Source organism: Antechinus flavipes, chromosome 3 (assembly GCF_016432865.1).
Source record: "Antechinus flavipes isolate AdamAnt ecotype Samford, QLD, Australia chromosome 3, AdamAnt_v2, whole genome shotgun sequence".
NCBI lineage: Eukaryota > Metazoa > Chordata > Mammalia > Dasyuromorphia > Dasyuridae > Antechinus > Antechinus flavipes.
In genome coordinates, this window is record NC_067400.1 from 204,244,662 (window position 1) to 204,269,390 (window position 24,729).

The 24,729-nt window shown below is 33.9% G+C and overlaps 1 protein-coding gene across 1 annotated transcript; it reads right to left on the reverse strand.

Moving 5' to 3' along the window:
- Positions 1-7: 7 nt before the first annotated feature.
- ZRSR2 (zinc finger CCCH-type, RNA binding motif and serine/arginine rich 2) lies at positions 8-24,055 on the reverse strand. Its single transcript, XM_051984452.1, has 11 exons — positions 23,944-24,055; positions 23,609-23,688; positions 19,629-19,710; positions 17,551-17,659; positions 17,269-17,355; positions 14,929-14,967; positions 14,025-14,143; positions 10,028-10,241; positions 6,405-6,460; positions 4,993-5,102; positions 8-2,176 (listed from the first exon to the last, which is right to left on the reverse strand). The coding sequence occupies exons 1-11, from the start codon at positions 23,982-23,984 to the stop codon at positions 1,710-1,712; spliced, it is 1,404 nt and encodes a 467-aa protein (XP_051840412.1). The 5' UTR covers positions 23,985-24,055; the 3' UTR covers positions 8-1,709.
- Between the last annotated feature and the right edge of the window lie 674 nt (positions 24,056-24,729).

Here is a 24,729-nt window from a genome sequence, read left to right on the forward strand (position 1 = left end):
AATTGAATTAATTGTACACACAAAACACTTTTTATTAAAAAGAATGCAACTACAGCACTCTCTGAATTATTTACATTTATTTTACAAAACAATAAATAGCAACATTTAAACTTATTCTGTGCTCCTTTCTGAAAAAGCCATCTTTACACCAGCATTTATTCCAGATAAATAAAAAAGAGCTTGTATTTTAAATATTAAGGATAATTAGATTTTGTGATGCTTTTCAGAAATCAGAATCATAATAGCTTTTTGTTCAGTTTTGCCATGTTTGGAAAATTCTACAATCCTTATAAAAAACCTCAGGATTCTTGAAAACCATGCCAGCAGAATACAAATTCTACATTTCTGCTACACTGGAAAGACTTCAGAGAAGCAACTTATTAAAACTATCTACTCAAGATATAAAAGGACTTACTGTTTGTATCAATAGAAACCACAGATCCTTAAAGTAGAAAAGTGATTTCCATTTTGTACAGGCATTAAATAAATTAGTTTGGGCCAGGATGTCTGAAAAGCAAACAGCTGTTATCAAATTCATCAGCCCTGGTTGATACCTCAAGCAAGACTAGACCTTCCTTGAAGAAAATTTAATCAAGGAAAAGATTAATGATCACACACTAGAAAACAGATCTGGAAAAGATTTTTAAACTACCAGTTCAAAAATGAAGTTATTTTTTAAAGTATAATTTACTGTTAATTGGAGGTGGGGTGGGAGAATAAAAGAGCAGAGAAAGTATTTCTTTGATAATATTTAATATTAAGTTATCTCTAAAACCATTTCCAGATCAAATAGCTAGCTTTATTTTCATAGCATGTCAAGACAAAATTATAGGTTTCACATTTAATCATGTATGTATACTTATTTGGAAGAAATAGTCATATACATAACTCATTATTGAAAAGTCAATTACAAAATAGTTTTCTAGTAAAAACTATTAGAGCATTTTCAGTAAGGGTGAACAATCCTGCTGCAGAAAAAAGCTAGATCATCAGCAGTATGGTTCACCACTTAGATTCCTTTCACAGAAGGTTAAGTTAAAAACTCTTCCATCCCATATTCAACTTTTAAAATAACCACTTCTCCATTTTCTCTTTTTTAATGTAAACCATTTTACAGGTCTCATCCTTGTCAAATTTCCTAGTTACCTTTTCTACCTTGAAATATTAACAGGAATAAAGCTGTGTGTCTTACAAGAAAAAAGCTTTTCCTAATTAGAAAACCAAAAGCAGCACTTCCATTTTAAAGCTCATGCATGCTACTGCATTAAGACAAAAAAAATTATGTTTCCCTTTTTCAACTTTTATCATCTCTTTCTCTTGTTCAGTCTATTATAAATGACATTTATGTTACTAGTACTCCTGTAAACAAGAATATTCACTAGCTACAGTGGAAATGATTCAGTTTCAGTCTACCTTAAATAACCAAGTATTTATTACAAGGGAATACAGCTAGAAAAGATCCAGTTTACAAGTTGGAGGGAATACAGGGAGTTTTCTGTTTTTAAGTGTCAAGACTCTGTCAAACTGAGTTTTAAAACACCTTTAGTAATTCTGGTTGAAAAACTAACTTTGGAATTGCAATTATATAATACAGGATAATTCTAGATCTGAAAAGCTGGTTTAAATTGAGAAAAATAACTGGCAGCTCTAACATATACATTTTGGAGATCAATATGTCTTAGTATAAAAAAATATATTTTGTTTATGATTTAAGTATTTCTGTCTCTGCTGGTTGACTTCTTTCGGTCCCGACTCCTAGACCTGGATGTACTTTTGCTTTGGCTTCTTCGGCCTCTACTCTGGCTCCTGCTTCTCCGACTCCGATCCCTCTTTCTTCCTCGACTCCTTGAGCGTCGCCTTTCATGACTTTTTGAGGAATGCTTATGAGATTTTTTCTTACTCCTATGGTGATTACTTTTCTTCCTCTCAGATTCCCCATTTCTTTTATAAGAATGATCTGGACTAGGACTTCGCCGTCTCCTCGATCTGCTATAATATTCTTCATGGTAACCTGTCCTCTCTCTCCTTTCTGAGTTTTTACCAAATGATGTATTACTCCGATCTGGGGACATATGTATGTCTCTATTAGCTTCCCAAAATTCATTATTGGGATTTCTGAATACATGGAGAAAGTTACAGTGCTTCCCCCTTGGACACTTTTGCCTTCCAAATAAACCTGTAACAGATAATGAAAAGGTAGTTTATAGATATGTACTTCACATCTTTTACTTCTGCCTAGAAATTTTTTTATTTCAAGTGTGCTAATGACATTTATGCTCCCACTGTGATATTTAGGTAAAAGTACAAAAACAACCTGCCGAACAATTAGCAGTTGTTTCACTGTGGGAATAAACAACTGACTATAATAAATTTGCAGTTAAAAAAAATTATCAAATTTTTGGATCTTTACAGAGTGTACAAGATGCATTGAACCAAGAATCATAAATGTTGGGCTCCAATCCCAGCAGTTCTACCAACTACAAGCTCTGTGACCTTGGACAAGTCATTTATTGCTTATAAGGAATAAGTTTAGACTATATAACCCTTAAAGAGTCTGGGTAGCTCATATGGTACAAAGATAGTATAGTGGCAAAGAAGACAATAGGTATGTCCAGATACAAAGTGGTATCCAAACTTCAAATGACAATGGAATTTAAGAGCGTATTGGGTATTAACAAGAGGGGTTGTACATAGCCAAGAGAAGAAAATATCCTGATCTTGCTAGGAAAAGAAAAGACCTTTAAGGCAAAAACAACAACAACAACAACAAAAAAAAACCCACCACAAAACCATAGTTTTTAAAAAAGCACCATTTGAAGTGGATATCTTCAATGAAGAGAAGATTCAATTCAGTTCCAATTGATCAATGATGAATAGAATCAGGTATATCCAGAGAAGGAACACTGGGAAATGAATATGGACAACTTACATTTTTGTTTTTCTTCCCAGGTTATTTTTACTTTCTGAATCCAATTTTTCTTGTGCAACAAGAGAACTGTACAGATCTGCACATGTATATTGTATCTAAAATATACTTTAATATGTTTAATATGTATGAGACTGCCTGCCATCTAGGAGAGGAGGTAGAGGGAGGGAAGGGAAAAGCTGGAACAGAAGGGAGTGCAAGGGACAATGCTACAAAAATTACTCATACATATGTTGTCTCCATAAAAAAAAAAAAAAAAAAAAAAAAAAAAAAAAAAAAAAAGGACCATCTGACCTATTCTAAGACCAGTGGCATGTTTCACTCAAATATTTAGAACTATTACATTTACATTAAGAGCTGCTAAAATGATGCTCATACATATAATTACACAAAGCAATCAAAATATTAAAAGGGCAAAATAACTTGATCAATTATGAGTGAAACATTTAATTATGACTAGGTTTTATATGACTGCTAGCAGCCCATACTTCTGATTAACAGGTGAACATATGAAAGGGAAAAGACTGGTTCAATTATGTCTGACTCTTTATGACCCCATGGAACATAGTACAACATAGAATATATACATATAACATGTATATACTATATATATAGTATAGTATAATACTGTCCAGGGGGTTTTCCTGGCAAAGATAACTTGATTGGTTTGTCATTTCCTTCTCCAATGGATTAAGTCTGTTAAACAGATTAAATAAATGACTTGCCCAGAATCACAGAACAAATGTCTCTCTAAAGTTGAACTTGAATATTTCTGATTCCGGGTCCACCACTCTATCCACTAAGCCACCTAGTTGCTGTTGTTGCCAGACTGTAGATACTGAATCATGGTAGCTTTTTGTCCGTGATGGTAGGGGAAATGGACTTAGTAGTTACTTCAGTGTTTATATCATCAAATATACTATATACAGATTAACATTTTCAAAGGTTAAAATATAAGATAATTAAAATCACAGAACATAATTCTATTTCAATAATTTAGCAAACATTTCTGGATCTTGCAGTGTCTCAGGACCAAATTACTATTGTGTAGTAAATGCTGATATGAACCAATCAATTACAATGATACCAGATTAAAATTTATATTTTTCTATCTCTTCTTATTGTGGCATTTTGTTTACTATCTGCATAAACAAGTTAAAACTGCTATTCTTATTTTTTAACATTGGCAACTAAATCCCATTTCCTTCCAACAAAATTTGTGGTTTTGAAGTTTTATTAGAAATAAATGGCACTTAATCTGGCAAAAGACTAATTTTGTACATTTGATAAGCCATCTCTTCTGTGTTAAAGAATAAACAATTAAGACCTAAGATGATCTCCATTTACAAGAGATGAACAATCCCTTTTGTACATTTCCTCAATTGAGAGGAACCTAGAAATGTCTCAGCACTTCAGTATTCAAAAGTATTGCTGAACCATTAGGGTAGAAGTAAGGAAACTCTTGGGATCGGACTATCTTGTCTACTCTAAACAGGACAGGTAGATCCTGATTCTATGGCTTAATCCGACCTCTTATGGTTTAAAATTAAGAGATATATCAAACTCCAGAGATTCAGGGGGCCCTTGAGGTCAAAACTATTTTTTATAATACTAGGATATTTTCATATCTAATATAACAAATATACATATAAAACACTCAAATAAAAGTTCTTTGGAAGATTTCTGTTAATTTTCAAGAGACCAAAAACTTTGAGAATCACTGGGCTAGATGATCTCTAAAGATTTCTTACCCCTTTAACAATTCATTTTCTATCACTCTGTTCTGTTATGTAAAAAGGCATACCACCTTTAGTTTTCTTATTTCTTTTTTCAAGAAATTTCTCCTAACAGTTTCTTTCCTTGTTAGACTGGAAAAAGTGGTGGACTTTAAGTCAGAGGTCTTGAATCTTGCCTCTTGTACTTCTGACCTTGGGCAAGTATTTACCCCCTTAGGAACTCAATTTCTTCATCTTTTACATAAATGACCTCTGAGGTGTCTTCCAGTCCTAGAGCTACAAGATCTTTTTTACTACAATTTCTTTGTACACAATAAAGATCTACTTTACCACAAATAGCCATTTTCCACCGTGTTACTGGTGAGAATTCACACTGAAGCTGTCGTCCTGCATACCATCGTCCATTGAATAGAGAGAAGGCTGCCTGACATTCTTCCTCCCTTTAAATAAAAAAATTTAAAAAACAACATTTCATGTAAATCCAAATCATTCACATTGGATTAAGACTTATTAATAATAGGATTAACAGTTTGACCTGGATTATTACTCCTATTTACCCACTGGAATGATGTTTTCTAACTACATATTAGTATCATTCCTATAAATTTTTATTGAAATTGATAATCTCACTAACAAAAAGTTCTTCTTAAAATTTCTAAACTTAAATGAAGTGCTCTATCTTTTTACATTCTATCTCCCACCTTGAGTTATCAAAAGTCCCAGGCAGAGGAGAGATAGATGACTTAATATATTTTACCAGGTTATGATATATTTTCTAGGTAGGTAACAATGTACCAGAACATCCCTGTTTATCAAGTTCAAAGCTGCCTTAAACAAAAGCTTATCTCCAACATGACTGTGGCAAGGAAGCTTATCTAGGACAAAGCTTCTTCATCAACTAATAGATTACCATTATATTTGTATAACATTTTACAAAGTACCTAACTCATTTGATTGTTACAACAACCCTATTAAGGTGGGGAGGACAAATGGCATATACTCACTGTAAAAACAAGGTCAAGTGAGGTTAACTCACTTGCCTTAAACCATATGGCTGGAACTCAAACTTAGGTCTATTAACACTAGATTTAGTGTTCTTTTCACTTTTCCATATGGCCTCTTATTAGTGTAATTAATATAAAATGGAGTTGATCTATGCTTTCTCTGAATTGCTCAACAGAAATACTAAAAGAAAATTGAAAGATAAAATGGACAGCTCTAAATACAATCTGTAGTATTTATTATATAGGCTTTCTTGAAATAGAAATTTATTGCTTTATATTTTATAACTTCCTTACATTCCACTGTGCATATGTAATGTTTTCATTTTTCTATATACAAGTTTAAAATAAATAAGGGGGAGTGGGGGAAGAAAATTTAATTTTGAAAGATTAAAATACTTTTTTCAAAAGCATCAATGAGTTATTTATGTTAGAAAATTTTTACCAATAAAAAGAATATAAGTACAAACTTATTAAGTCTTATTATGGTATTTGGTATATAGCCCAATAGACATAGTAAAAGTCTAGATAGTTGAGAGTCATCCTAGATAATAAAAATTAAAACTTGATCATGAAATGTTTTATATGTTAAATTGCCTGGCATGTTAAATTTACTTTTCATACACACTACCAATATATCAGATGATCTGAAAACCTGCATTTTATCATTTGGTGACAAAATCTCAGAGCTCCATCACAATATGACCGTGCTCCAAAGGAAGCCAGGATAGGCATACTTACGACTGATACTGCACATATACATTTCCTCTTAGATGAGGTTCAAAGTTGCAGCTGACCTAAGAAAAACAAAAATATTCTAAGATTAGAAAAACAAATCCAAGGAAGATACAGTTATTATAATGCAAATGACAAATGGTATGTCTAGCCAGGCTAATATGCTAAAATGGAAAATAATTACCAACATTTTCAAAACAAATCCAACATCAACAAGAAAGCATTCCAATGATTCTTTCAAAAGGATTTGAAATGCTCTTCAATTCAATAAACATTTACTGAGTTCTCACTGGACACTAAGCTAGGCATTAGAGTCACAAAGAAAGTTGAAAAACAAAAACAAAAAACAACAGTTCTTGCCCTAAAGAAGTCTATATTTTACTGTACCTATTCATTTATATTATCCTTTTTACTCCATGTCTGGCCATTCTTACAATTCAAATGGTAAATTTGGTATATAACAATATACAAAGGATGCTAAATTTTGTTAAGCATCATATACACATTTTTTCTCAATATTTTTCCACCTTTCAAAATAACCTCAAATCCACACGATAAAATTTTATTTAGGATTACATAATCAAATATTTTGAAAGCTAAATATAATCATTTCAAAAATTTTATCACCTACTCAAGTAAGTTACAAAAGGTTTTTTTAGATTATTAAAGAATCTAAAATCAAATGGTACTTTAAAGATTAAAAATCTTAACTAAAGGTGTCGAATTATTGGGAGCTATTTATATAATAAACTGCTGTTTATGATCAGAAGGAAACAAAGTAAAACAGCTATAAAGCATGTCATGGGAGAAAAAGATATGACAAACTGAAAAATCAGATCAAAATACAGAAGAGACATAATTTTCTCTGAAAAGTGTGAATGATAGGTATTAGTTCTGGCTCTTTTGGCATTCTACTTCTACTTCAACTAGCAGCAGAGAAACTAGCAATTTCCACCAACTTCTCTTAATTTCATCATCCCTGACCATAAAGTGGAGAAACCCTATCCTAATACAGTAAATATCTTTTATTAGAATTAAAAGAAACTAAATCATAAACAAGAGAACTATATTAGAATAGATTAGAATTAAAAGGAACTGAATCATAAATAAGGGAACTATATTAAAATAGAAACTGATACACTGATAAGTACACTAAGTACAGTAATAAAAACACTGATTATAAATTAGATTCCTTAGAGTATTTTTTTATTAAAAATTAAAATTATGTTATATTGCTAATTAGATAAACTTCAGCAATTTTAAATAAAATATACATATAGGATTCAAAGTATCTGATAAATAAAAACTTTTTTTCTCAAAACATGCAAGTGTGATGGTGCTAATGAAAATTTTGCAAGTGCTCTCTTAGATGAGGTAGAAACTCTTACTATTCCTCAACTCCCAATGTCTGTTCTATTCTATTCTTAAAAGATCTAAACACCAGTTTCACCTTTTTATGGTGCTTTACCTACAATGATTACTTTTCTTTCCATTTTCTCAGTTTCATCTTTTTATCATATTGCTACTGAACAAGAAAATAATCTAGTGTGCTCACTTAGGATGCCTTCAAAAATCAACTCAATACTCCTATTTTTCTTTGGCCCATGACTAACTCCCCTAAATCTTTCCATTTATAATCAACATCTAAATAGAAAAACTCTTTTAAGTTGCTACGTCTCAGCATTCTTCCAGCTCCACATCTACCTCTGTCCAATTCCTAGATTCTTTTGATATAATCTTTACCCATGCCCACTGGAACCTTCATTTAATTTAAGAATATCTTGAAAGAAAAAGATACTCAATTGAGGCAAGTGCATTTTCTTTTTATCCTTAAGGCAAAGAAAATAGAGTAGGGTAAAAATATTTATTTCAAAGATAAATATATATGCATACACATACACACACACACACACACACACACACACACACACACACACACACATATATGTATGTGCACCGATTAATGTGCCTGCTTTTTCTAAAGTTAAAAACTCTACAATTTCAATCTCTTTATTTTCTGAAACTTATGAAAACTAGGCTCTCTATCTTATCCTTTGCCGATCATTCTTCTAATACCAGGCCATAAACATGCTGAGTCAGTAAACAGCCATACTGTTTGCTCCCCTATTGTTATTACTAGATCCAACCTAAATCACTAAGGGATCTCCCACTCCATATACCTCTTGTCCCCCTGCCCAACCCTTGTTGCTTTATCCACTGGCCTCCAATTCACTCATTCACTCATTTTAAAGAAGAGTTTTTTCACACTACTCTTGTTCTAGATTTCATTATCACTGAAAATTCTTTCACTTCCATGAGTTCACACTCCAAAATCCCTCTCTAATCAAATTCTGTTCTTCTACCTCTGTCTGGGTTTTACTCCTTGGAAATCCTGCTTTTCCCCATGTCTTCCAGTCCCCATTCTATTTCCCTTCATTCTCTCAGCAGGTCATTGCAGACTTCCTTTCAAGCCCACAAGGTCCTCCACTTCTCCCCCAGCCCTCATTTCACCATGACATTAAGAAAACACAGGCCATCTCTCTGAGGCCCTCTCATCTTCCCTTCTTCAGCTTGGCTGTGATTTCAAAACTACATGAAACCCAAGCCCTAAGCTCACCTCTCCATGATTACTACTTTGCTATTATCCTTTTTTTATCTTTGGACCGCTACATGTGAACATGTGCAAGTTTCACTCTAGTTAAGAAATTGTCATTTGATTCTGGGATTCTATCAAACCATCCCTGCTTCCCTCTCCCACATTCACTGATATGCTCTGATTGGTCTATCACCACCATTTCCAGTTCTCTACCACACACCCAACCAATTGAGTAATTTCTCAATCAGGAAACCTTTTCTCAGTCTCTATTCCTTTGATTTTTCTACACATTTTGATACTAGAGAATATCTCCTCCTGGAACATGTCTCTTCTGTTGACTTTCTGATTTACTGCTCCTTCTTTTTTCTCCATCCCAATTTCCTTAAAAGAACTGTACCAAAACTGCATTCGTCATCTTCCCAGCCTAAACTCAGCCTCTTCCAAGGAGTTCTACTTTCTGGGTTAACAGCATCTCTAGTCAGATTTAAAATCTAGGGATTATAGCCTTGACTTGTCTCCTTTCTCCGTATCTTATCAGTTACTCAGTCCTGTCAATTCTTTTTTCTTTTCTTTTCCTTTTTTTTTTTTTTTTTTGAGTTTTAAGAATTAAGTGACTTGCCCAACTACAAAGTATTAAGTGTCTGAGACCTAATTTGAACTCAGGTCTTCCTGACTCCAGGATTAATGCTCTCTCCATTGTGCCATCTAGGTATCAGTTCTATCAGTTCCACCTCTACAACATCTCTCCCATCTGTCCCCTCTCCCTCCATCTATATCTCACTACTAGTCTAGAAGATTCTATGAGCATCCTAACTGATCTGCCACCAATCTCTTCACATTCCAATACAGTTCTCACACAAAATTAACAAAATAACAAAAATTTTAAAATAAGACAAAAATCTCTCCATATCACTCTTCTACATTTCAATTATTCTACACATTCTAAATTCCAGCCAAATTAGACTACCTGCTACATGTACTGTACCCACTATCTCCTAAATTGAACAGTCATTAACTGAGAAGTGTTCACTACCTTGAATTGAATAACTTTTCCCACATTCTTGAATTCTGGAAGTACATCTTCATAGAAATCTAGGAACTGCTGATAGGTTTCCTCCTCGCTGTACTCCAGACTCGCATCAGTATCATAGTCATCCCGTCTGCACTGCTCCATTCCAAATGTTATAAACATACTTCTAATAAGAAGTGTTTGACTAGATGTTGGGTAATTATGTTTACGTGAACACCTGTATACAAGAGAGGGAAAAAACACATGGAAACTCTGTATTTAAAAATAATGTGTAACAATTCTGTTTTAAGTTGATTGAACTGGAGTTTCAGTTAACTCAAGGATTTAAATTCTATTAAGAATAAGATACAGATCTCAGCCTCTGCCAAAGTCATAATTAACTCCAAACAAGTGAAATATATATAGCTTTCAGGAGATTAGAAAACTCTGTGGAAATGAGTTCAGTTTCACTCAACTATCTTTCAATGAAGAAAAAAAACAGCAGAATACAATAATAAGAGCAAATAGAATTTGTGTTGGAGGAGTTATGGTTGGGAAGGTAGAATCCATCACAACGAAAGCAGACATTAAAAGGAAAATTGAGTTTTAAGAAGACAGGATCTTAGGAAAATGCTTTGTAAACCTTAAAATGTTGAGTTTTTGTTACTAAGAAGGAGCAGAGACTAATAAGCAAATTATAGTACAATGAAATGTTTAAATATTTAAAAAGTCAAATTTAATTTAATTTTCTGCTTATCTAAAAATTAAGAAAATCTGTCTGAATATTGATAGAACTCTTTACAGTAGCTAAAGTCTATGTCTACTTATTGAAAAGTTGTGTAATACTGAACAGTTATGAAACTAGAAAATTTGTGTTCAAATCCTGGCTCTTTTTTGTTAGCTGTGCAAATATGGGTCTACTGCTTCAGGTCCGTGAGCTTCAGTTTCCCCATTTGCAAAATGTGGAGGTTTAAAACTGGAAGGGTCCTTTGTGTTTTTGTATACCGATCTATTATTCATAATTAAAGAATGATTCAACAGATTGTGATACAGAAATGTAATGGAATAATATTGTTTAGGAGGAAATGACAAATATGAGAAATTCAGAAAAACATGAAAAGACATGTGTCAACTGATATAGAATTGAGCCAAATATAGAATAAAATATGACTGACAAGTAGCTAAACAAAGAAAAATTGGAAAGCCAATGAACACATAGAAAGAACAGAAAATAAAATTTCCTCCCCACAGCAAAGAAGTAGAAGACTACTAAGGAAGAATATTGATTAAACTGTCACAGGAGGTCACTGTGTCCATTGTTTCTCCCAACTGTTGTTGCTCAATATAAGCAAAGATTAAATTTTTAGAGTAGGTAGTCTGTGATATAGAATCAAAAGGCTTCACTAACACTTAACATGAAAAAGAACTTTATTGAAATTCACCCTAAATGTGTCATCTGCATACACACATACACACATACATACACACACACACACACACACACACACACACACACCTGCTTAATACACATATATTAACATTACATAATATACATGTTATATGACATCTATAAATTTTCAAAGGAATGCATATTATATAATGTACATACTATATGTGTATGTCAAATATACATATAGTGACTATAATTTGTGATGATTGTACAATATAGAAAGATTCAGTTGAAAATTATACTATCTCCAGTATGCATCCAAGGTAATTCCCTTTTCCCCCCTCAAATTACAAACATTTTTGATGATTTACCTATTTATCTTAAAATAATATTATAGGGGAAAAATTCTAATTACAAGAATGTTTTAAGTAGAATAGAAGAATTTTTTAAGTAGAAAAAATATAGAATAAAAAATTTAAAATCTCAGTGTACACAACATGAATAAGTTTTAAAAATGACAAAAATATCTGGAATCAATGGTTTTGATAAGCAATTGTCTTTTCTGAACAGTTGACCACCTTAGCAAAAATCTTGTTATTTTTCCACTAATTTCATTTACATATACCAGTACCTCAATTACTACTTGAAGCTCTCCAGACAGCTACTTCAAATGTCAAATGAACAGTTCAATACTACTAGCAGCAATGGTGATTCAAAGATTTTCTTAATATGGATTCTCCCTCATGTCCCCCCCCCCCCCCCATTCCCCATACTAATGTTAGCCAAAAAAAAAAAAAAAAATTTTGGCCGTTGGGTTTTCATGTCTGCAGAATTATCGATGAGTTGATTCTTTTTGTGTTACAAAAAAAAAAAAAAAAAAAAAAAAAACTATCAGAAATCTCAATGAGAAGAGAGGTGGTTCATGGAAGATAAATTTTTTGTGCTTTAAAAAACTGTCTTATACTTCCACCAAGGAATTGGACAAAATAATATCTAGAGTTCTCTTTATTTCTAAGAGCTGGAATTCTATAATTTATTGAAGCATTTGGAAGATCCAATTGTCACTAAAATAAAGTTAATTAGACTTTTAAAAACTTTTCATATTCAAAGTTCTAAATACTATAACTCAAAAAAATGATCATATAACTTGAGAGAATCAAAAGGACCATATTTTGCAATCAAAGTCCCTTAGATCATTGATTTTAAGTTTATTGTATATTTAAATTTATTCCAGCCCCTCAACTTAGTACTACGATAAAACTGTATCAAAGTGAAAAAGAAAAATATGCTGTGATGCCTAACATAGCATGACTTAAATTACTTCAGTATTGGGAAAAAAAAAATTGTTGTGTTGCCTTAATCTACAGCAGAAAGTCTTAAATGGAAAAAAATATTCTGGGACAGCTAGGTGGTATAGTGGATAGAGCACCAGCCTTGAAATCAGGAGAACCTGAGTTCAAATCTGGCCTCAGACATTTAATACTTCCTGGCTGTGTGACCCTGGGCAAGTGACTTAACCCCAATTGCTTCAGCATAAAGGAAAAAAATATTTGGAAAAACTTATTTTTTTTTTAATTAAGACACATAGGATCTCTTTTTAAAAAATATTTTTGTTTTGTTTTGAAAGAGAACAGGGATTCATATATAGAAAATGATACAATTCTTTTTTGTACTACTATAGGAAGGAAAGTGGATGCCTGCTGATTGAGGAAGTGCTGAACAAACTGCACTACACGAATGTAATGCAATATTACTTTGTCATAAAAATATGATAAATATGAAGAATTTAGAGTAACTTGCAAAGACCTATAAGAACTGTTTTATTCTATTTATTTGTACGAGTTACAATTTAATTAATAACATTCTGCCAAAGTCTTTGTGGTACAAATATTTAGTACAGATAAAGCAACATGTGTATAAATATAGCTATATGTCTCTTTGGGGAATTAATATAATTTTAACATTTTACCATGTAATGTGCTAAAATGGGCTAACGGACACTATGAAATATTTATCTCTTAGAGATGATAAATAGTAACTTATGAAAAGAAAGCCAAATACTGACTCTATAGTCAGACAACCTAGTGTTCAAATCCTAGTGCTTGCTATGTAGACTAAGGCATCTGTGTGATTATTGCTAAGTCACATTTTCTCCTTATAATGTGAGGATTCTAGACTAGGTGGCTTCTGTGGTTCATTCCAGCTCTAGAGCAAAAAACTCTCAAATAATCAAAGGTGTCTGAAATCTTGAAGATGGAAATACGGAAAAATATGGTTGAAATTCCCAGCAAACTATTCAAGAATAAGTGTATGAATTTGGACACTTTCTTATGACTCCACTGATAACAGAATGATAACAGATCTTGTAAGATCAATTATTTTTAAGCAAGCAAAGTGGGGAAAAGACAATTTTATGCTAAAATAATCTATAGGGAAAAATCCAAGAAAAACTGAAGGAAATGCAGGAAAGGAGCTCACTCAGAAATCAGAAATGAAAAAAGGCAGCCATATTCTTGAAAAGAATAGGGTGGAGAAACACAAAAATAAACATGAGTTGATTGTATTAACATCTAACACTCAAAATCCCCAAATATTATGCAAATCTTTCTTCTTAATGCATTTAAATATTACCTATCTCCAAATCGGCAAGATCCCGTCTTAATGTAGAATGGACAATTAGCTTGATCTTTCTCTGTTGCTCTTAAATCCACTGGTGGTTCTGGATTGTGCCATGTGACACCATTTTCCAACTATATATAAAACATCATAATTCATTTTATCATCTGTATATTATTGAAGAGTCACTATTTCAAAAGATATTTTCAAAATATTTCTTGTGAAAATTAAGTCAATGTATTTAATTCTCTACCAAACAGAAACAGGCCATTTCTCTTTTAGCTCCAGGTCCTTTCCTGAATACCACTCTTTTTAGTGTGTGTGTGTGTGTGTGTGTGTGTGTGTGTGTGTGTAATTTAAAGACTAGCTAAATTGATTTTGAAAGGCTAAAAACCAAGATGACTGCAAGATAATAAAAATTTTTGGTTATACCAACTCTCAGAGACCATATCATAGTCATTCATAATATGTGATGTCAGTCAACAATGATAGAGGGAATTCTCTTGAGATTAAATTAGATTACTGTCACTTTGAGCTAAAATAGTCCATGCTGGTTTTAATATCTATAATATATCTCACAAATGCAAATATGTAACTAGTCCTAAATAAAAATCTTGGTCAAATGAAAAACAAGACTCTCACTGATATGCAAAACCATTTTTGTAATCTCTAGATCAAGCTGATTTCTCCTAAATTCACTTCCTTTCTTCAAATTTCAAAGATTGAAATGTTTTTTAGTATCAATTGCACTTAATTATTATTAAGTATCCCTTGGCTATACAATAAAAGAGGTAGAAACAAATAAGTGCCTTCAAAACTAAATTAATTTGGGTTTAGCAAAAGTAAAGAAACATCAGAGTTCTTATTAAAATGCCACAATAACTGAATTCCAATTCTAAACAGAAGGTATAGAAAATACCTGACTTTCAGCCTGATCCAGCATCTTCTGCACAGCTTCCTATAAATGGTGCAAACATAGGACTAGTGAAAACTTTGAAGTCAGGTAACTCACATCTGGTTTCTCTGGTTAAGAACCTAATTTGCAACATTTTCTGACTTTATACATCCAAAATGTTTAAACTGCTTATTAGTTTTGTACTGCAAAGATACCTTAAAAAACTATTAAAGGATACAGCTGAAAAAATTTTCATCCAAGTGGCAGACTTAAAGAATACTACACATCTTATAAGTTATTCCTTATAAGAAATTGTAACATGTTCAGTAGCAGCAGGACTTTGGCACATTTTCCTGTAAGTACTAGCTCATTTCTTTCAAAAAGTATTATGAGTACCACAAAACACATTTTAAAAAGAAACTAGAAATTTAATGAGAAATTTTGAAGAGTATAATCTATAATCCTAATACTAATAACTGGGACTAATGGTAGAAACTTTTAATTTTCATTAATAAGGCAAATAAATCAAACTCTACCTTAAGGAGAACTTGTATACTGTTTGGTATATGCTGGTCTTTAGTAAATTAGATATGTAAGCATATCAGGCTGGGTTTTCTTTAAGCATTTATTAATCACCTGCTATGTGCTAAGCACTATACAAATATTATATTTGATCCTCACAACAATTCCAAGAGATAGGTGTCATTTTACAGTTGAAGAAGCTGAGGCCTATAGGTTCTCTGGGGTCATATAGCTAATATCTGAGGCAGAATTTGAACTAAGATGTTTCTAACTCCAAGCCTAGTGTTGTTCTGTTCACAGCACTGCCTAGCAATATTTTAACCTTCTTCTCAGTCACTCTTTCTATATGAATGTTATAATTCCCTTAGAATTTACCACAAGATCCAAGTAGATACTAGGTTCTTAATGTTTGTTGAAATGAGTACTTCCTGTTATCACAGCTTCTTTGACTGTTTTCTTTGGTTGTAAGGAAATTGTGTGCCCTAACTCTTTCCTAAACACAAAACTAGAAGTTCTGTGTAGACTGCTTATGCACCTGAAACAGTTCAAGGAAGGAGGACCCACTTGGAATCAAAGGACTTGCATTTGATTTCTGGTTCTGCTACTTACTGTGATCTGAACTAAATCTCTTCATCTGTCCCAGCCTTACTTTCCTCATCTGTAAAATGAGGGCTCCTAAACAGATGATCTGTAAGCTCTCTTCCACATCTGGTCCTGGTCAAATACTGTTTACAGAACTTTGTGCTACAAAATGCAAAGATTTCCCACTGTTCCCTATGGAAGATCAGTGGTATACTGAGAATTGATCAGGTGGCTTCGTCCTTTGCAATTTTAGAATAAAGAATGCTCTATCAGGACTACATACAAGTAAAATAATACACATGAGTTTTTAGTGATGAATAAACTTAAAATTATTTTTTATATAGCAATTTGTAGCCTAGAATCTGACTGAATTTTAAGACAAAAGGTATCATTACCAAGCAGTGACGTGCTTTTATTTAAAAAAGGAAACAATACTTGAATCTGAGTATTTAGTGCTGTCATTGTAAATTACCCTGATAATCAAAAAATAAAGTATCTACCACAATTTTTATTTTATCCCCTTTAATACCCTTTACTACCCAATTCTATCTTTTCCCACTCAATAATTTATAGAAAAGATACATCCTGATGAACCAGTCAAGGAAAGATGAGCTGTGACATCTTTTGAATAAACACACTGTTAAGGAGCAGCAGCAAGATATCCAAGTCAAAAGTTTAAAAAAGGTACAATACCAATTTTCTTAAATGAAAATAAATTATACAATAGCCAGAATTAATATTACTATTTTGAATTGTTAAGCAAATCTAAATCTGACACTCCCCCCTCAAAAAAATTTTCTCTAACAACTCATCTAATTCAAATATATATATGTATATATGCATGTATGTAGACATACGTACATATTTACATATGTATACTACATACAAATAAACATATTTGCTGAACTGTCATAGAAATTATCAAATCTGGTGTGAAATAAAATTCTGGAAGTAAAATACATAATCTCTTGAAAAGATGATTTACTGAAACCGTACTGTATCACTATTTGTTAGAGAACATAATTCAGTCTCAACAGTTCCTAAGTACCAGTACTGGTCATTTCCACTATCACACATACACTAAAGATTAGCCTAATAGAGTTCCCTTTTATATCCAAATGGCATTTACATATTTATTCTAAAGCTTAAAACAAGACTCAGAATATTATTTCCAAAGCTTATTCTTGATGCCCATCATCTATTCTATGTGACACTGTAAGAGGATACGCAGTGCGTTTATCCTCCTAGGACTGGAATCACCTCTCTGTCTCTCTTCTCCTGTTGTCTCTGTTCTTCTTCCTGTTTCTCTTTCCTTTGTTGTTCTTCCCATTCTTCTTTGATCTTTCTCTTTAAAAAAAAAAAAGGGGGAGTGAGGGGAGTTTTAGAATAATGCATCAAAAAATGCCAATGTCTAAATAAATGAGTAAAGTAGACATAAACTAAGTTAAAAAATGTTTCTATGGGTATCAAGAATTTGAAATATTCTCATTTCAATTTTTGAATTTAAATTGATAGTCATTTTGGTTTTGATTAGCACTATACCTCTTCTTCTTCTTGTCGTCTTTTTGCTGCTTCTTCCTTTTCCTTCTTTACTTTAAATTCTTCTTGAGCCTTCTGTTCTCTCAGCAACCACTCCTCATGTAATTTTTGCCTGTCAATACAATCAAATACTCATAAAAACAAACTGTTATTTATGCAACATTTTAAAGGGTCAACAACATTCTCCTAGGTGCTAAAGAAGATTTAGCTGTAGGGGATGTAGTAGGGAATGCATTCTTGCCCTACTCTCATAAAAATCACTGTTTTATTTAGGAATGTGATATGTAGATAAAAGTGACAGTATGAAAATACACATGATAATTATTTAAGAGAGGTACCAAGTACTTTAATGGTCTTGGAAGATATATCACTGCATATTGGGAAAATGAGGACCCATTCAATGGAGAAATTTCAATTTCAATTTAAAGTATGGGTAAGAATTTAACAGATGGAAGACATTCCCATCTGTTAGATAAGATATTCAAAATCTAAGAAATGAGAAATGGTAAATGGAGATGGTAAATAATAGAATTATATAAAATAAGATTGAAAAAGAAAATAGCAGCTTGTACTCTACCTACATAAGAAGTTTCAACTTAATTCAATAGGTATTTAGAAGCCATTGATATAGACATGCATAAGGAAAATTAATCTGGCAGAATTACGAACAATAGATTAGGAGAAATAAATTATTAAACCAGTTAGACAAATACTGTCAAGTTATATTCAACAAGCATTTATGGGGCATTGACTATGTATCAGATAGCATGCTAGGTACAGAACAAATAATGAAAGGCAATAATACAGTGCTAATTATGGGAATAAAACGGATTGGACAGAAAAGCTATTACAAAAATGGAATCAAATGAACTTGGCAACTAATTAACTAGAGAATTAGAAACAGTAATATTAATATAAGAAAATGAATTGGAGTCTTGAATCTCCAAATGTCTCTTAGACACTTTAAACTGGATATTTCATAGGCATCTTAAGGTTCAACAAGTCCAAAACAGAATTATTTTTCCCACTAAAGTTCCAGAACTCCTAAAGCTTCTGAACTTCCCTATTATTGCTGATATCATAATCATCCTCCCAGTCACCCAGCCTCATAACCTCAGTGTTGTCCTTCAATTCATATTTACCCTAGGCATCCAATCCCAACACTTAATACAGTGTATGGCACAGAGTAGATTCTTAATAAATGCTTACTGACCAATCTGACAAACTGTTTCTCCTTTACATCTCTTATTCCTCACTTCTGTGCTCACATTGTCACTACTCTAAAAAAGAGTAAGTGTTAATCATCTTTGCCTGACAAAAGCAGCCTTCTTACTGGTCTCTCATCAAATCTCACCCTACTATATAATCTATTCAGCTGCTAAGGTTTTTAATTTTCTGTTTTGAATAAAGTACAAGTCTGCCTATATACCACCATTATTCAATGAGCTTGCATAGCATTCTATTACCTCCAGAATAAAATATAAAGAATTTGCAGGGTTTTGGAGGGGATTTTTAGATATCTTACCCACTGTTCCTTAAACAATATATTCCACTACTCATCTCTATATCTTTGCACTGAATGTCCCAACCCCTTTATCTTTTTCTCTGTTTTGCTGTTTCCTTGATTTCCTTCAAGAGTCAGCTCAAGTTTTTGCAAGAGTCCAATCCTGCCTGCCCCAGTTGCTAATACTGAGGTTCCATCTACTTTTTATATACTTTCTATGTTCCAAGGTATTTCTATATTGTCTGTGGTAGAATGTAAGCCACCCCTCTTCTTTCCCACACACCACCCTGCCCCCACTATCTTACTCTTGAAGACTTCACTGTGAGCTCTTCAAGAGTGGAATATATTTTTGCTTACCCTGGTATTTAAGGGGACCATTTGATTGGTCTCCAAAAAGGCACAAGCTTACTGTTCCAATTTCTAAATTACTACATGTTTCCCCAAAGTAAAATTACCAACAAAAAAGCTGGTACATATAATATAAGGATATGAGCTTTACAGTAGGTGTGAGTACTATCCCATAATGAGTGTTAAAGTTTGTACTGTTTAAATTAATGTATTTTTCATCCCTACTAACCTTTCAGCTTCTAACTGTTTTTCCTCTTCTTCCAGTTGTTCAACAATGGATTCATCTTCCTCTTCATCCTTCTGTGACAGTCCTAAAGGAATAGGAATAGTGTGACTTAAATGCCTAAGAGCTCACATCTTTTCTTAGATCATATTCATATTAATTCAGAGGGAAAAATGTTTAATTACCAATCCTAATAACAGGGTTAATAAAAGTTTTCTTCCACCCATAAATTCAAATTTGAGTCCACAATATTGTACAATTTAATCAACAACCTGTTATTATTCCAAGGATTATTTAACCATATTTTAAAACAATGCTGGTATAAATAATCATTTGGTTGATTAAATTTATTGGAATGAAAAACTCTCAATCCATAACATTTAAGTTTATTATCACATCAATCTTTTCTAAATAAGTTTTTGAGTGTTTTTTTTTTTTTTTAAACAAAAATGGTTTTTCTTAGTTATGGAAGAAAAAGCTATTTTGTCATCTTAAGCAAAACTGGTTTGAAATTTTACTGCTGTCTCTAATGCTTACCAATTATAACCCTGGGAAAGTCACTTGGATTTCAGTTTCTTCATTTGTAAAATGAGGACATCAACTAGATAGCCTCTGATGTCCTTAGCTCTAGGTTTATGATGCTACAACCCTATATAACTCATCACAGAGAAAATTCATTTAACTCTAAAGAAACTTTGGAGCTTTAGAATTAGTGGTAGATGAGAATTAAAAAGCCTTATTATTTCTTGAACTGATTTTCTTTTGATGGCTCCCTAAGAGCTAAATATAACACTGTGTATCTATGGATGGTTTAACCAATGATAATCCATCAACAGATTGAATATCAGGAATTTCAGTGATATGGGAAATCCAGGAAGAGAAACTCCCATCAATGATGCAGATTGAAAACCTAGTCTGAGTTAGAATTGTAGTTTAGAATCTTAAAGAGTTATCTAAAGCTCAGAGGACTATTCCAACTTGTCAACATTCCCATAGCTAAGAATCTAAGGTATGATTTGAACCCACACTATCTTCTACTTCCAGATGATACATTAAAAATATGCTAAAGAATTATGTTGATAGAGAACTAATTTTGAGTCAGGAAGTCCTGCATTTAAATCCCATTTTTATTTGTTAAGTCATGTCTGAACAACTTTTCAAGATCCCAATTGGGTTTTCTTGGCAAAGATACTGGAGTGGTTCACCACTGCCTTCTCCAGCTCATTTTACAGGTAACGAAACTGAGGTAAATAGGGTTAAGTGACTTGCCCAATTACTAAGTATCTGGATTTGAACTCAGGAAAATGTGAGTCTTCCTCACTTCAGGATCAGCACTCTATCCACTATACCTAGTTGCATTCCCTCCCCCACCCAATCCTCAGCTATAAGAAGATGAGCAAGCCATTTAATACTTCATCACTTCATGTATTCTCTAAAACCATAAATTGCAAATGAGTTGTCAATTTGCCTCAGCTACACAGTTTCTTATGTCAGTGAAATTAGAGGTTGGATCAACAATGATAACTCTCTATTAAGGTAATTGCTGACTTGTAGAGAAAAGCTCTTTAATTTGTAAAGAAATGCAGAATTACTGAGTCTAAAGGAATAGAAGATTAAAGGACAGCCTAACCATAATGAACTCAGAGGATATTTGGAAAAATTGGGAGGGGGGGAGGGGAGAGAAGCGGGGCAAGCCAGTTCAGTAAAAGACTGGACATCAGAAAAGAGGTTCGCTGAGCTTGCCCTGTCCTTGCCCTGCATTAATAGTCCAAAAGCCAGGAAAGAAGAATCTGTATAAAAAGAGAGTTATAGAAACCAAAAATACATTAGGGTGGGACAATCAGGTGTCTGAAACAAATATAAATCACATGGACAACAGTAGGAGAATATAGGCATCTGAGGGGAAAAAAAATGAAAGGAAGAAAGAGGCATCCAGACAGAATAGTAAAACTGGCCCTTGCAATGGGACTCACCTGCAATTCTACACAATTTGTAATGGTCTACTTACAGTAATCAATATATGGTTCTTTGTTCCACTCAAGACCAGCTTAAGTATTAAGTAGTGAAAGTAAAAGCAAGGAGTTTACTGTAGTGTCATATTACTTTGTAATGAAAAGAACACTGGATCTGGAGATAACAGATCTGGGTTCAATTCTTGACAAAACCTGTCTGTCCATGAGCAAATCTCTTAACCTCCATTGGCTTCAGTTTCTTCTATAAAATAAGGCAATTAGACTAGATGATCTATGAAATTCCAGTTTTAAATTTAAATTTCTAAATTAAAATCTTATAATCCAATATATGCAGAACAATAAGATGTTTTTTAAGGCATATCTTTAAACCAGTTATATATTCCATCTTTAGATTATATCATGGTTTCTTGTATTTTTCTTATGATTCAAGAATTTCTAGTTGAATTTCAATTATTAGGTAATCAAGAAGAAATCAAAACATTTAGAAGAAATGTTCAAATCCTATATTTTTTTTAAAAGCCAAGTATTGGTTATTCATTGAAATCCACAAAATGTTTTTCATTCTCCAGAAGAAATTGTGAATATCATTTCTTTCAGCTAACGGAGGTGATTTTTACAATTTAACCAAGTGGAAGTAAAAACAACTTCAATCGCCTGTAATTCCAGATCCTTGTAAGCACTCCCTGTTATGACAGCAACTGAAAAAATTAGGATGATCTAAATTGGATTAAGTAAAATTATCCGAGACAAAATTCAGAACATTTTTCCACAACAAAGTTTGTAAAATTTTGGATTGGAAGATTTAAATGACTGACATAAAGTTTATATATTATCTGTGGATTTCAAATAACTAGTTTTGACCACTATTCAATTATCAACTATGTTATCTGGCTTTGCAAAGAGAACATAAATACCACATTGGGTGTTAACAATGGTTCTCCAAGTCTAACATAAACAAAATATTTTTCTTTTATGTTTCTCCTGCCTACTTGTCCCAAGAATCTGAACAATGCCACAGGATAAGGGAATGAAAGGCTGTGCTTTAAGAAAGCTGGAATTGGAATTCAGGGGATTTTCATTTTAAATTTATCCCTATTTCTATTACCTTGGAAAGTCATTAACCTCTTGTGCTTCATTCTGTATCCTCAAAGGCTATAAATGTATCCATCTACACTACCTATTTTATTCTTACTTAATTCCATCACCTTGGACACTAAACATCAACTTCTTGGCTTCCATCTGTATCCTCACAGTTCAAAAAGAGATAATATCATCTCCACTACCTATGGTAATCTCACTACTTCTTACTTCTGGCAAGTTAATATCTTCTTGTGCTTCATTCGGTACCCTCACAGATCAAAGAGAATAAATTCACAATAACTGCTGCTTATTAGTCCAGTAACAAATGGCTGTCTGTATTTAAATTTGCTTTATTATTTACAAAGTACTTTCCTTACACCAACTCTTTAAGGTATCTTTAGTGCGTCTGATCACCCCAATTAGCACACAAGGAAACTAAGACTCAGGCAGTTCATATGACTTGGCCGCAATGAATCACGATTAATGCAGCGTTGGAAGCAGGTATTCTGCATAATTCTCCTATTCTTCCCGCTACACTGTGCAGCGAGCAGAAGCTGAAGTGATTATCCACAAATACTCATTGAGCATCTGCCCAACCCAGGGGGGACACAGAGTCAGAACATGTTCACAGCTGACAGTGGAAGCTAACGCGATGACATCACGCCAAGTTCTGGAGGTGATAATCACTTTACTTAAGGAGACAATTCACGGATCACATCTAGAAGGCCGCCAATCCTTCCGGGAGTTAAGTTTTCCTATCTGTCCGTGAGAGAGCTGGGCTGGATAAGTGTCCAAAGGCTCTCTCCAGACTGAAGACGGAGCTGCTAGCTGACCATGTAATCTTAAAGCAAGAAACAGGCTGCTGGGGAAAAAAGGAGGTGTCGGGGTCCTCTCCCCCATCCTCAGCGCAGGTGAGGGCGGTAGGTTCATTACCTGAGTCTCTCAACTTAGCTCGCTCCTGACGCCTTCTGCGGCGTTTCTCCTTCTTCAGAGCAGCTCGGTACTTCTTATGGCTGGAAGACACACTCAGGGTCACTCGGGTGGTCCTGCCATGGGGTCCCAAGCCCCTCTCCCGCCCTCGGTAGCTGTGACTTAGGGTTTCTAACCTAACCTCTCATCCTGACCCCGACCCCTTTTATCCAGACCCCCTGCCCCATGCCGGAAAAGGCAAATGATGGGAGCGGGCGCGGGGCCGTCCTTTCTTTCCTCCCAGCCATTCACAGCAACTCCTGAAGGCGCTCCCTCTCGAGTCCCTCAACCCGGCTTACTTGGGTTTCTCAGTTAACGGCAACACCTCGGGCGCAGCCATTTTAAGAATGCCACCGCCTACTACATACGTCTCCACTTCCCTCCGGGTCAACCGGAAGAGGTGGAGTCTTGGGGAAAGAGCCGCGCGGAGTCGCTGTCACCTCTCCGGGAGGTGGAGAAGACAAATGCCCCACCCCATTTCGTCTGTGCCCTGGTTCGCGAGAAACAGGACTTAGTGCACCATTCTTAGCGCAAGCGATAACTTAGAAGAGGAGAAAGGCGGAGACAAAAGAGCAAAAGAGGTTGACCAGATTTCTCCAGATGAGCCGGTTGATGTCGTGAGACGTAGTAAAATGTCCAGACAGCGAGTCAGACAGCGAGAGTTCGAAATCCTTGAGAGAAGATTTTCGTCCTCCTAAAGTTATCGACCCAGTTCTAGAGAATACAAGGAAAACCCCAAGAATCCTGAAAAACAAAGCAAGCAAAAATAAAAATAACAATTACAAAAATCCATGCACACAGAACTCACAAATAAATGTAGGCATCAGGACTGCAGGGCTGGAAGGGATCCAGCAGCTTTCTAGGGAAATCCATGTCCCTCAAAGAAAGCAACTAGGTAACAACACTCCTGAAGGGATTTCCCTCCCCTCAAGTAGTTCTTTCTGCCTTGGGAGGGCTGCGGTCCTCCTTCCTTCCTCTCCCCCCTCCCTTCCATCAAATATAAATTTGATTCTTCACTTTACTTAAGTTGTTCCTAATTCAAATCTAACCCTTCTTCCACGAGGTAGTTTTTGTAGTACTTGTCT

What these genes read in the sequence shown, in the direction of transcription:
- ZRSR2 (XM_051984452.1), bottom strand. Translation starts at nt 23,984, where the DNA reads ATGGCTGCGCCCGAGGTGTTGCCGTTAACTGAGAAACCCAA. An exon ending in TGGATCAGGCTGAAAGTCAG is followed by an intron (nt 14,144 to 14,928) that starts GTATTTTCTATA and finishes TTTTATATATAG; the next exon opens with TTGGAAAATGGTGTCACATG. An exon ending in TCTTGCCGATTTGGAGATAG is followed by an intron (nt 10,242 to 14,024) that starts GTAATATTTAAA and finishes TCTTGTATACAG; the next exon opens with GTGTTCACGTAAACATAATT.